The following is a 15,168-nucleotide window of genomic DNA, read 5'->3' on the forward strand; positions in this document are numbered from 1 at the left end:
ACGCTCAGCCACTGAATCACCTAGGCACCCCAACAAACATACGTATTAATATGCAGCAACTGACAGTGTATAATTGAAAACAAGCAACCAAACAAAATTTAAAAAGCAGAGGATGCCAGTGAAATGGCCAAGTAGATAGTCCCAAGAACCCATCCCTCCGCGAAAACACTAATAATTTGAGGAAAATTTGTCAGAATCGATTTTTTCAGAACTCTAAAAAACAAAGTCTTACAAGCAACCAAGTGAATTCAGAATTAATGAAAAAGACAACTTGAAAATTTATAGCTAGTATTTTAAAATGCTACCAGACTATGGGGGTATTTTCTTACATATTTTTTAAATGTATTAAAATTTTTAAGTCAACTCAAAAAATGATAGGAAAGCATTGTGGCATATTTACTTCCCCTACTCTTGCCCCAGTCTACAGCATGAATTTATTTCTGGGGTCTCCATTCTGTTCTATTTGTCTAGATGTTTGTTTTGTACCAGTATCATACTATTTTGATTACTGTATATTTATAGTATATTTTAAAGTCAGAAAGTGTCATGTCTCCAGATAAGTTCTTCTTGCTTGAGATTTCTTTGCCCAGGATTTCTTGTGGTTCCATATAATATTTAGGGTTTTCTTTCTATTTCTGTAAATAATGACATTGAAGTTTTGATAGGGAATGCACTGAAACTGTAGATCACTTGCGTGTAATATAGACATTTAAAAATATTAATTCTTCCAATTAGTGAAGATGGGATGTCTTTCCACTTATCTGTATCATCTCATTCCTCTCATCAATGTTTTATAATTTTCATTGTGCAAATCTTTGACCAATTTGGTTAAGTTTATTCCTAAGTATTTTATTCTTTTTGTTACTATTGTGAATGGAAATGTTTTATTGATTTCCTTTTTCAGATAGTCCATTGTGTATAAAAACATGACTAATTTTTGTAATGTTTATTTTGTTTCTGCAACTTTACTGAATTTATTATTTCTGAGTCCTTTGTTGTTGTTCAGGGGTTTCTACATATATGATCACGTCATCTTCAAACAAGAGATAATTTTACATTTTCTTTTCCAGTTTTGATTTTTCTTTCTCCTTTCTTCCTTCCTTCTTTCCACCTTTCTTCCCTTCCTCCCTTCCTCTCTCTTTCTCTCTTTTTCTTCTCTATCTTCTTTTTCTTCTCCTTCTTCTTCTTTTGTGTAATTGCTCTGGCTAGGACTTCCAGTATTATGTTAAATAGAAGTTGTGAGAGTGGGTATTCTTGCCTTGTACCAGATCTGAGACGGAAAGCTTTCAGTTTTCCCTGGTTGATTATGATGAGCTCTAGGCTATTGCCATATGATCTTCATTCTGTTGAAGCAATTTCCTTTTAAAACTGGTTTGTTGAGAGTTTTTATCATGAATGGATGTTGAACTTTCTCAAATGTTTTTCTGTTTCCACTAAGATGATTGTGTGTTTTTTCCTCTTTCATTTTGTTCATGTATTGTATCATATTGACTGCTTTCCATGTTTGGCCATGATCATATACTGCTTAGTACTCTGTGTTGTGATTGCTTTCCACGTTCAACATATGTTTCGTCTCAGGGGTAAATTCCACTTGGTCATAATGTATAATCCTTTTAATGCAATAAATTATATTGAATTTTTTTTGCTAATATTTTAAGCTTTTGCATCTATGTGCATCAGGGATATTGGCCTGTGGTTTTGTTTTCTTGTGGTATCTCTTTTTCTGGCTTTTATATGAGGCTGATGCTAGTTTGTTAAAATATATTTGGAAGTGTTCTCCCTTCAATTATTTTGAAGAGTTTCAGAAGGATTGGTGTTAATTATTCTTTGAATTTTTGGTAGAAATCTCCAGTAAAACCATCTGTTCCTTGGCTTTTTTTTTTGGTTGGGAGGCTTTGATTACTAATTGAATCTCTATTTGGTATTGCTTTGATCAAGTTTTCTATTTTTCTTGATTATTTTGGTAGGTTGTATTTTTCCAAGAATGTATCCATTTTTTCCAGGTTATCTAATTTGTTAACATATAATTATTCTTAATAGTCCTTTTTTACCTCTGTAATTTATCCATTGTAATGTCTCCACTTTCATTTCTGACTTCATTTATTTAAATCTTCCCTCTACTTTTTTCTTAATTATTTTAGGTAAGAGCTTATCAATTTTATTTTTCTTGTCACAAATCCCAAATCCTAGCTTTGTCATTTTTCCCATTATTTTTCTATTCTCTATTTGATTTATTTTTCACTACACAAACTCTCCCAAAAAAATCCAGAAATAGAGAAAACATAGCTCATTTTATGAACTCATCATTACCTTGATAGAAAATCCATAAATAGCCATTACTAGAAAAGATAACTACAGTTTGATATACCCAATCACCATAAATGCAAAATTTCTTTCTTTCTTTATATATATATATTTAATGTTTTTTTTTAATTTATTTTTGAGACAGAGAGAGACAGAGCATGAGCAGGGGAGGGGCAGAGAGAGAGGGAGACACAGAATCCGAAGCAGGCTCCAGGCTCTAAACTGTCAGCAAAGCCCAACACGGGGCTCGAACTCACAGACTGTGAGATCATGACCTGAGCCGAAGTCAGACACTTAACTGACTGAGCCACCCAGGTGCCCCTAAATGCAAAATTTCCTAACAAAATTTCACCAACTTGAATCCAATAATATACGAAAAAGACAATACATCAAGACCAAGTGGGATTTATTCTGGGAACACAAAGCTAGTTCACCAATTGAAAATTCATCAATAATATAGTCACCATATCAACAGACTAAAGAATTAAAAAATGTATGAGTTTTCAATAAATACAGAGAAAGACATTTGACAAAATCCAATATTCATGTTCGGTGAAACAAAGAAACACAAAAAAATATCTGCTTAGTAGGAATCAAAGGGAGCTTCCTTATAAAGAGTCTCTCTATAAATCCTATAGCTAACATCCTATAAAATCATGAAAGACTGAATGCATTCCCTGTAAGATTAAAAACAAGGCAAGGGTTTAGACTCTCACAACTTCTATTCAATATTGTACTAGGGATTCTAATTGATGGAATAAATTGAGAAAAAATAAAAGGCATACAGATTAGAATGGAATAAAAAAAAAAATTGTCTCTATTCTCAGATGACCTATCTATATATCTGTCTATCTATCTATCTATCTATCATCTATCTATCATCTATGTAATCTACCTAAACATCTATCTATGTAGAGAATTCCAAAGCCTATCAAACAACTCATATAACTGGATTTCCTAGCTTACAGAGGATAGTGAACACAAAAAGCATAGCTAAGACATGGGTTAGTTTGATTAACTAGATAAATGTATTCAAATATCACCATGTGTAAAACAACATGAATTCCTTTCTTTTCAACTTTGCCAATTTCACTACAAATAGACCATCTTTGCTCACGTTTCAGTCAATTGATAAAACTATTAAAGCCATTCTCAAATGTTTGAGCTGTCGCACTAAATTAAAAAACTCAGATATTTTTACCTAGATTTATTTATTTATTTATTTATTTATTATGAAATAAATATTATTCTATTTTTGTTTACTAAAATCCTTAGTATCTACCCCTCACCTGTTGCCCAGGAAAATGTCAACATAAATTAGCAAGATCTTATATGTTGTCTTGCTTTATGAGCTATCATCTTCTGGAAAGCCTTTACAACTTTTATTAACCTATGAGGATAAAGGCTGATGAGATTAAAATAAGGCAGGGTAAACTATGGTCCACAAACCCAATCTAGCCTATGACCAGTACAGCCTTCAAATAAGAATGGTTTTAGGGGAGCCTGGGTGGCTCAGTTGGTTAAACGTCTGACTTCAACTTAAGTCATAATCTCACGTTCGTGGGTTTGAGCCCCATGTCAGGCTCTGCTGACAGCTCAGAGCCTGGAGCCTGCTTTGGATTCTGTGTCTCCCTCTCTCTCTGCCCCTCCCCTGCTCACACTCTGTCTCTGTCTCTCAAAAATGAATAAACAAAAATTTTTTTTTAATAAATAATGGTTTTATATTTTTAAATAATTAAAAAAATAAAAAATAATACTTTGTGACAAATTAAAATTATATGAGATTAAATTTCAGTATTCATAAATAAAGTATTATTGGAACACCACCATGCTCATAAATTTATATACTTTCTATATTGGCTTTTGCATTACAGTGGCAGAGTTAATGAGCTGTAATGTAGATTACATGGTCTACAAAGTCTGAAACATTTAGTACTTGTTCCTTTTTATATAAAATATGCTAATCCTTAAGATAGAGCTTAGAGTGAACAGGTGTCATTATAAGGCATCCAATTCAAATGAAATTATTACAGGATCTTTACACAGAGAAGTAAGAAGTTTCACCTCACCACAGACGTGGACCAGCTACTTCAGTTGACCAAAACACTCTTAGAAGAATTTGTCATTTTAAATTTTGATCGGGTTCCTGTTCTGAGGAATTCTGAGGTTCGGGATATCTGGGTGGCTCAGTTGGTTAAGCATCCAGCTCTTGAGTTTGGCTCAGGTCAGGTTTGTGGGATCAAGCCCTTCATGGGGCTCTGTGCTGACAATGCAGAGCCTGCTGGACGTTCTTTTTCCTCCCTCTCTCTGCCTCTTTTGTGTGCTTGCACATGCTCTCTCACTCTCTCAGAATAAATAAACTTAAAAAATATATTAAAAAAATTTTTTTAAATAAAATGATCAGGTTCATCTTGGGTTCATCCATTGTTACAATCCCAAGTCTAAGGTCTCCTTCCAATTAATGTGCTAATTATAAAATAACAGATTTGGTCCCTGCTTGTCTTTATTCTAATTATTTTCTTATGTTTATTTGTTTTTGAGAGACACACAGAGAGACAGACAGACAGACAGACAGACTGCAAGCAGGGGAGGGGCAGAGAGAGAGGACACACAGAATCCAAAGCAGGCTCCAAGCTCCGAGCTGTCAGCACAGAGCCTGATGCAGGGCGTGAACTTACAAACCGTGAGATCATGACTTGAGCTGAAGTCGGCTCAGCTTACTGAAGATGCTTGCCTGACTGAGCCACCCAGGTACCCACCCCCACTTGTCTGTAATTCTGCAACATGAACAATTAATTGGGTAAATGATTCTCAGTTATACTTGCCTAGTGGTTACCAAAAAAAGGAGACGATTTTAAAGCCACTATAGGATCCAAGAAGAAAGAATTTTATAAAAGCAACTGGGGAAAAAAAGCAGCTGGTTAACATATAACAGATAAATTATTGATAAACCAACAGAGGATGATGAGGCAATTCTGAGATTAGAAAAGCAAAATGTTGCTACCAACACCAGAACAGGATGTATAAATGAAGATCCATTCTTAGAATCCATAAACATGTGCTACTCAATAGGAGCCACATGACAGAAGGACGAGGAGTTTCAGAACAGAAAGCAATAGTTCTGAGACATTTCTCCAAGCAGGGTCAGTATGTAGACATACTAAGACATTTCCCTGCCTCCATCTAATCATCCACACTTGCTGAATATACCCAAAAGCATGAAGGCAAAGAAGCCCAGGGAATATATATATGTAGTACCCTATGAGATAGATCAGAGCAGAGGATTATCATGAGATGGATCTGAGAACACTTAGATGAGTGACTGATCCAAAGTATAAATATCAAAAAATATTAGGGAATGTAGAAGTAAAAGAACAAACTTAAATAAGATAAAATAAATTATATAATGAGTCAAAATGCTCTAATATATAATTAACAAAGTTCCATAGAGAAAAGGGGAAAAAATGATCAAATAAAATATAGTAAAATTTCTCAAATCAGAAGTAAATTAGTATCCAGATTGAAAGGACTTTAATATAACCAGCATATTGGATGATGAAAGACAACATACAAGGATTTTAAAAAGTCTTAAATGTTTCCATACATAAAATAAGCAAGACACACAAATGAATGAGAATAAAAATAGCATTAAATTTCTAAAGAAATGGTAAAAGACAAGGAAAAATCCTTTAAAATTCCAAGGTACAATTATTTTAAAAGGAAAATTAACCATAGGGTGTCTGGGTGGCTCAGTCAGGTAAGCATCAGACTGATTTTGGTTCAAGTCATGATCTCAGGGTCATAGGCTCAAGCCCCACATCAGGCTCCATGCTGAATATGGAAACTGTTTGGGGTTCTCTCTCTCCCTCTCTCTCTGCCCCTCCCCCACTCATTCTCTCTTTCTCAAAATAAAAAAAAAACATATATATATATATATATATATACACACACACATATATATATATGAAAGTAAAATTAACCAATCTTTGAAATAATTAAATGTATTTTCAATCATGTCACTCTCAAACAATTTGCTACACATCTATTTTTTAGTAAATTATAAGAGCATATATTCTACTAAAATGAGTAAGCAAGTCATGAAAAAAGAATACACGTTCCAAAGGAGAAATGGTAGAAAATTTGTAAACAACCCCTATGCAAGAAGTTTAATAGAGATTGGGGGAAAAAAAGAAACATCCCCAGAGCTCCAAAGAGGACTTTTTGAAACATGTAAAAAAAGTAGAGGCAATTTTTAATTTTATTAAAGAATTTGGGCAAAGGCAATATTATGCAGTTACAAATTTGGGAAGAAACAAAAGCTAAGCAATGAAGGCAATTTAATTTTATTTCATTATTTGGCTCATCTGAGAATAAAACAAAATTCTAATAAGCTATATTATTATAGAGGAAGAATGGAAGAGGTGGCAAGTCAGTATTATGAGCAATTAGGATCCTAAATTCTGACTTCACTGATAGTAAGTCAATGGATGTCTAAATTTGAAGACTCAAGAAATTTCAAGGGCATTTTATTTAAAAATATAGAGTAAAAATGAATCAATTATTCTTACACATATAAGCATGGGTAAATTCCACAGACATAATTTTGAACAAATAATTGGCAGATACAAGAATATACTGTGTATTATTTCATTTACATAAAGCTCAAAAAGAGGCCAACTTAACCAATGGTGATAAGTGTCAAAAAGTGTTTTTCTTTGATATGGATAGTAAGTGGAAGGAGGTATATGATTCATAGGGGTCTTATGAAGTGGTGAAATACACTATTTCTTGATCTCCATGATATTTATGGCTATGTATTAACCTGGTCAATATTAATTGTGCTACATATTTATGATTTTTGCAATGTTCTTTATATGTAATATACTCCAATAAAACTTTTATTTACAAGGAGATGAATATAAAAGTATAAGTCAGGAGGAAAAATTAAAAAAAAAATGCAGGCGTAGTTTATGTAAGGGACTGATTCCGTTTTTTCAGTATTAGTCCTGTAAAATCACTTGTTTTTTTAAATTTTTTAAAAACACTTTTATTGTTTATTTATTTTTGAGAGAAAGAGAGCACAAGTGGGAGGAAGGGCAGAGAGAGAGGGAGACACAGAATCTGAAGCAGGCTCCAGGCTCTAAGCTGTCAGCACAGAGCTTGATGCGGGGCTTGAACTTGGGTATGGTGAGATCATAACCTGAGCTGAAGTCGATCGCCCAACTGACTGAGCCACCCAGGTGCCCCAAAAATCATTTGTATTTGTAACACGTGAATGTGTATTACTTATTAAGATACAAATTTAAAAAGAAAAGTGGAGCTATATGAATCAACATGTATATGTCTTTTAAAAAGCTGTTCAAAATAGTTCTGAAATGATTCATAAAATAAGAACAATGCAGAACAACATGTAGTAAATGGACCCATACTTTTGTAACAATAGCATAATAACACATAAAATGGCAAGGACAAATTCATGATTTTTGCTATTTCTTGAATTTAAAGTAGACATACAGGAGGATTTAACTTTGCTTACTGTTTTACATCCTTAGAAATTCTGATATAACTGTCGTAATAGTCATTATTCCTATTCAGTGAATGAGTATTTTAATGTATGTTCATATTATGTTCTAAGATTAAAATATTTTTGTCCAAACAAAATAATAAATACACATAGAGAGAAAAATGCCTTATTGTACACTACTTTTATTATACACTATTTAGCTATATTAAATAATATAAAATGCAATATACAGATTAGAAAAAAATAGTAAAGAAGGATAAAGATTACATACCATAGCAATATCTGCATTATGGCTTTTATTGCATATTGTGCCAGAAAATGTTGCTCCCAAATATGTAGGATGTTTCCTGTAACTACATCATTATAGTATAAACTTTTTATTACCATAGTTATTCAGAGCAATTTACTACTTTATTTATTAAGCTAAATCTTCCATAAAATTTACAATGATTTTCAAATATACAAATTTTTGACCTGGATAATATCTAAAATATTATACAAAATGCTCATTGAAAATTATGATTCACTTTAGTAGCAATTTTCTCTCATCACCTCTTAGACTTGAAATAATTTGACTATCATGAATTCTCCTCAGTTTCCCTTATTCTGCATGCATTCTTTTGATCACTAAAAGTCAAAAAAGTTTTTTTATATTTTTATTTTTTTTAAGTTTATTTATTTTCAGAGAAAGAGAGCATGTGCACGCATGGAGGAGAAGCAGAAAGGGGGAGAGAGAGAATCCCAAGTAAGCCCCATGCTGTCATTGCAAAGCCTGACATGGGTCTGGATCATGGCCTGAGTCAAAATCAAAGTCAGAGGTCTAACCAACTGAGCCACCCAGGCACCCCAAACAAAAAGGATTTTTAATCTGTGGAATAAGAAGTTTTGTCTGTCCTAAATGTAAGCATTTTCTTAAATTAAATATTATCAAAAAAATTCTTTTTAGTCAAGCAGTAGACATGAAATGTATTAACATATTATAGATAATATTAACTGAATAGTGACAATTTTAACATTATTAATAAGCTAAGGTTTACATGTACTCTTTAGTAAACATATATAGTAGTAAAGTATGTAGTATAACATATGTACATAACATAAGTAATGTATTCTGTAGTTATGAAAGTCAAGTCTTTTTATATAAATTATATTCCAAAATATATTGTGATATATGTGATATATGTTACTTATGTTGTTTTTATTTTTATCATCTTTTCAACTATACTATAACATCTATGGCAATAGCTATATATGAAAATGTTTAACATTTTCAGAGGCCTACAGAAAGTTGAAGAACACAGTAAATGCATTAATTATCAAATTAATTATATTATTTATGCATATCTCTTTTTTAATGTAGAACATTGTGCTTACATAAGTAAGAATGCTATGTCATGGGGCCGTAGGATAAGATAGTCCCGTTTCCATACAAAAAATCTTTGTAATAAATCATCAGCATCCCCGTTGGTAGAAATTTTGTTTTTATCTGACCACAATTCCAAGGAGGACAGCATTACAGTCAATTTGAACTGAGTAAACATCTAAAATAAGATTTATGGCATACTTGTTAAAATAACATTAATTATTAAATCAAAACGATATAACATAAGGAATATATTCAGTTTATTATTTAGATTATTGAACATTTTTAAGTCATTGATTTGTCATGGTAAAATAGAAACCGGTTTCAATGATTTTTCATAAAACTATAAATGTAAAAAACTTAAAACTTACAGTGTTGACAAGGCCAGTAATCTGGATAATTTTCTGTGTTACAGCCATCATTTCTGATCCCATATAATCATACTGAAAAACAATTTTTAAATTATTCTTTTAAAATGTGAGTGATAATAATTTCTCTTTTGATGGTGAATATATCTTGCTCATAACAGGCAGGTAAATCATAGGATTTGTCAAACAATATAACACATACTACTATAATGATGATGACATCATAAAAGAAGCAACAATAAAAAATCATAGGCTTTTAAAATAGATTCTCATTTGTTAATATTTTAAAGAAACTCTCAAGCAGAAACAATTGAAATCATCAAGAGGTCCCAAAATAACTTCAGAGATTCCTCCTTAGTTTAATGGGATTTCTTCAGCTAGACACAGAGGGAAACACAAAATCTCCCATCACATGGTTGGTTAAAAATATCAAATCAATAAACAAAATAAAAGGCTCAAATATATCTATAGAACAAAAAAACAAAAATGACAATTATAAAAATTAAACATTATGTGGAATAAAGGATTCAAAAACTTTGATAATGAATACAATGAAATTATGTAAAGGAAAGGAGAAAAGAAACAAACTGTCCTGTGAAATGGTAAATTCTTGAGAGGACATAAACTTGTATTTATTTGAGAACTTAATTAATGTGTTCTTTGCAGTCATGTTTTGGAAAATGCTTAGTACCTCTGCAAAAGTTGTTAATTGTACAAATTGAAAAAATGGACTCCTACCAAATCTTAGAACTCTGCATAACTTGTTTACTCAAAATTTTGGTAGTTATTGAAATGGATGTGCTTGTTATAAGCATTAATATAGAAATAATGTAAAATTAATTATATATTTCCATTTCATGAATTAGAAGTTAAACATATTCTGGTAAAAAAAATTTCCTTATAATAGAAAAAACACAGCATTAGAGAAGTATTATACATATGAAATGTATTCCTATACAACACACAAATAAAAAAATCCTTATTTATGACAATATGAGAATACTCAAGATCATCAGAGTAGAGGTATAATTTCATATACTAAATGTCATGACATTTTGGAAGATAGAGCTAGCCCCAAAGGTTTATTTCACAAGGTAAAAATTCTCAATATATGAGGAAGGCATATCAATGCTTAATTAGTAGGAAATAATACACATCATCAAAATATGGAAAACAAAATGGACACAATTAAAACAAGAATTTAAAAAACCCACAATAATAGTTCAAGATATTAACCCAACTCTCTCAGTAACTGATAGGAAAAGAGAGCAAAAACTTAGTAAACTTAGAAGGTCTGAGCAATACAGTTAAAATGTTTGACTCATTAATATACAGACATAACTCCATTCAAAAAGGGCAGAATAGGGGCGCCTGGGTGGCTCAGTCGGTTAAGCGTCTGACTTCAGCTCAGGTCATGATCTCTCAGTCAGCTCAGGTCATGACCTCACAGTTTGTGGGTTAGAGCCCCGCGTCGGGCTCTGTGCTGACAGCTCAGAGCCTGGAGCCTGCTTCAGATTCTGTGTCTCCCTCTCTCTCTGCCCCTCCCATGCTCATGCTCTGACTCTCTCTGTCTCTCAATAATAAATAAAAGTTAAAAAAAAAAGGTAGAATATAATAAATCTTTTTAAAATGCATGTGGACCATTTACAAAACTGACCATATACTGGGCCATAAGAGAAGTCACAACACATTTCCAAGGTTTCACATCATTCAGATCATGCTTTTTTACCACTATGGAATAAAACTGATATGAGCAACTAAAATACAACTTGAAAATCCCCAAATATTTTGAATTGAACCAATACAATTTAAATTCCCAGGGGTCTCACACACACACACACACACACACACACACACACACAAATGACTTAGACATAATTTAGAAAAACTGAAATGTTCAAAGAAGTCAGACTTATCAAAATTTGTGTTGCTAGTAACAAACATAAACCCTTGTATTAGATAGTAACTCTTTGACAAGAGATAGACTGTTAAGCATAAATACATTAGAAAATAAAAAATGCATAAAATCAATTATCTTATCCAAACCAAAGAAACTGAAAGAGAGGAAATAACAGACAGAAGATAAGAAAATAATGTTAGGGAATAAACATAAGTAATCACGGAATATATTTAGCTGTTCCATGAGGTGGTATCTCATTGTGGTTTTGCTTTGTATTTCCCTGATGATGAGTGATATTGAGCATCTTTTCATGTGTCTGTTAGCCATCTGGATGTCCTCTTTGGAAAAGTTTCTATTCATGTCTTCTGCTCATTTCTTCACTGGATTATTTGACTTTGGGGTGTTCAGTTTGATAAGTTATTTATATATTTTGGATACTAACCCTTTATCAGATATGTTATTTGCAAGTATCTTCTCCAATCCCATAGATTGACTTTTGTTGATTGTTTCTTCCACTGTGCAGAAGCTTTTTATCTTGCTGAAGTCCCAGTAGTTCATGTTCTTTGTTTCTCTTGCCTCTAGAGACATATCTAGTAAGAAGTTGCTATGGCCAATGTCAAAGGGGTAGGTCTCTGTATGCTCCTCTAAGATTTTGATAGTTTCCTGTCTCACATTTAGGTTTGTCATCCATTTTGAATTTATTTCTGTGTATGGTGTAAGAAAGCAGTCCCGTTTCATTCTTTTGCATGTTGCTGTCCAGTTTTTCCAACACCATTTGTTGAAGAGACTCTTTTGTCCACTGGATAGTCTTCCCTGCTTTTTCAAGTGTAAGTTGACCATATAGTTATGGATCCATTTCTGGGTCTTCTATTACATTCCATTGACCTAACTACCTGTTTTTGTGCCAGTACCATATTGTCTGCATCACTACAGTTTTGTAATATAGCTCAAAGTCCAGAATTATGATGCCTCCAGCTTTGCTTTTTCTTTTTCAAGATTGCTTTGGCTCTTCATGGTCTTTTGTGGTTCCATACAAATTTTAGGATTATTTGTTCTAGCTCTGTGAAAAACACTTGTGGTATTTTGATAGGGATTGCATTAAATGTGCAGATTGCTTTAAGTAGTATAAACATTTTAACAATATTTGTTCTTCCAATCCATGAGCATGGAATTTTTTTCCATTTCGTTGTGTCCTCTTCCCATTTTTGTCATAAGTGTCCGATAGTTTTCAGAGTACAAATCATTTACATCTTTGGTTAGATTTATTCCTAGGTATTTTATTGCTTTTGGTGCAGTTGTAAATGGGATCAATTCCTTGATTTCTCTTTCTGCTGCTTCATTATTGGTGTGGATGCAACAGATTTCTGTACATTGATTTTGTATCCTGTGACTTTACTGAAATAGTGTATCAGTTCTAGCAATTTTTTGGTGGAGTCTTGTGGGTTTTCTACATAGAGTGTCACATCATCTGAAAATAGTGAAAGTTTGACTTCTTCCTTGCTGATTTGTATACTTTTTATTTCTTTCTGTTTTCTGATTTCTGAAGCTAAGATATTCATTACTATTTAACATAGTAATGAGAGTGGACATCCTTGACTTTTTCCTAAGGGAAAGGGTCTCAGCTTTTCCACATTGAGGATTATATTAGCTGTGGGTGTTTTGTATATGGTCTTTCTAATATTGAGGTATGTTCCATCTATCATTACTTTGTTGAGGGTTTTTGTCAAGAATGAATGCCATACCTTGTCAAATGACTTTTTTTCATCTATTGACAAAATCATACGGTTCTTACCCTTTCTTTTATTAATGTGGTACATCATGTTGATTGATTTAAGAATACTGAACCACCCTTGCACCCCAGAAATAAATCCTACTTGACTGTAGTTAATGATTCTTTTAATGCAATGTTGGTTTCCATTTTCTAGTATGTTGAGAATTTTTTCACCATGTTCATTAGGGATATTGGTGTATAATTCTTCTTTTTAGTATAGTCTTTGTTGGTTTTGGGATCAAGGTAATGCTGGCCTCATAGGATGAATTTGGAAGTTTTCCTCCCATTTCTACTTTTTTAAAACAGTTTAAGAAGAATAGATATTAACTCTTCTTTAAATGTTTGGTAGAATGCCCCTGGGAAACCATTTGGCTCTGGAGTTTTATATGTTAGGAGATTTTTGATCACTGATTAAATTTCGTTGCTGGTTATGTCTGTCTGATGGATATGAAAAAAATAAACCTTAACTCTTACCTCACACCACACATTTTTATCAATTAGAGGAAAGCATAAAACTCTATGTGAAAAGATAAAGAAAAATAAATTCCAAAACAAAAGTAAAAATATTTGTGTCCTCGGAGTAAGAAAATATTTCTTAAATGGAAAAAATAAAATAATGATAAAAATCATATATTGGACTTAAATGCTTTATCATTAAAAAATATGTCCATCAAAAGACACCACTAAGGGAAAGAAAAAACAAGCCTCAAATTGGGAGAAGATATCCCCAATATAGCCATCTGACAAAAGATTCACATTCAAAATATATAAAACTCCACAAAGCATTAATAAAAATATTAAAATGGGAAACACTTGTATATTTTCTCTTAAAGAGAATATCCAGGGGCACCTGGGTGGCTCAGTCAGTTGAGCGTCCGACTTGGGCTCAGGTCATGATCTCACTGTTCACGAGTTTGAGCCCTGCATTGGGCTCCGTGATGACAGCTCAGAGCCAGGAACCTGCTTCAGACTGTGTTTCCCTCTCTCTCTGCTTCTCTCCCACTCTTGCTCTGTCCCTCTTTCTCTCTCTCTCTCAAAAATAAATAAACATTAAAAAATTTTAAAAAGAGAGAATATCCAAATAGTCTACAACAATATCAAATGTATTCAAACTCATTAGTCATCAGGTAAATGCTAATAAAAACCACAATATGATCTCATTTTACATACACCAGAATGGCTAAAATTTAAAAACTATCAATACCAATTGTTTGTGGAGATATGGAACCCTTGAACCTTTATTTGGGGGGGGGGTATCTTGGATCTTTCATACTTTGTTGGCGGGAAAACAAATTGCTATATTCAATCAACATCTCTTAAAGGTAACATATACTAATGCTACAAAAAATTTCACTCTTAGGTAGGTATTCAAAAGAAATTTTGTCTACCAAATGGATATTTTTCTAAAGAAGACATACACATGATCAACAGGTGCATGAAAAGGTGATCAACATCACTGATCATCAGGCAAATAAATGCAAATCAAAACCTCAGTGAGATATCACCATACACTTGTTAGAATGTCTATTATCTAAAAGACAAGAGATTTCAAATGTTGGAAAAGATGTGAAGAAAAGTAAACCCTTATACACTGTTGGTGAGAATGCAAATTGGTACAGCCATTATAGAAAACAGTATGATGGTTCCTTCAACAGTTAAAAATAAAACTACCACATATCTAGCAATTCCATTTCAGGGTAAATATACTAAAGAAACAAGATCGAAGAGATATCTGTACTCCCATGTTTAATGTAGCACTATTCATAACAGACTAGATATGGAAGCTACCTAAGTGCCCATCAACAGATTAATGAATAAAAAAGTGTGGCATGTATATGTATATGTATATGTATATGTATATGTATATGTATATGTATATACACACATGCAATGGAATATTAGTCATAAAAAATGAAGGAAATATCCTATTTGCAACAA

General features: G+C 32.5%; 1 protein-coding gene across 4 annotated transcripts in view; it reads right to left on the reverse strand.

Annotated features, from left to right (window-relative positions):
- LOC125923287 (disintegrin and metalloproteinase domain-containing protein 18-like) overlaps nucleotides 1–15,168 on the reverse strand; it is a 143,694-nt gene that overhangs the window by 98,353 nt on the left and 30,173 nt on the right. For all 4 annotated transcript variants that reach the window (XM_049631470.1, XM_049631471.1, XM_049631469.1 and 1 more), the window contains 3 exons: nucleotides 9,563–9,634; nucleotides 9,203–9,369; nucleotides 8,100–8,181 (listed from right to left, as the gene is read on the reverse strand). In XM_049631470.1, coding sequence (XP_049487427.1) covers nucleotides 8,100–8,181; nucleotides 9,203–9,369; nucleotides 9,563–9,634 — 321 coding nt within the window. The remainder of the gene's footprint in view (nucleotides 1–8,099; nucleotides 8,182–9,202; nucleotides 9,370–9,562; nucleotides 9,635–15,168) is intronic.

The sequence above is a fragment of the Panthera uncia genome, chromosome B1, assembly GCF_023721935.1.
Source record: "Panthera uncia isolate 11264 chromosome B1, Puncia_PCG_1.0, whole genome shotgun sequence".
NCBI classification, from domain to species: domain Eukaryota; kingdom Metazoa; phylum Chordata; class Mammalia; order Carnivora; family Felidae; genus Panthera; species Panthera uncia.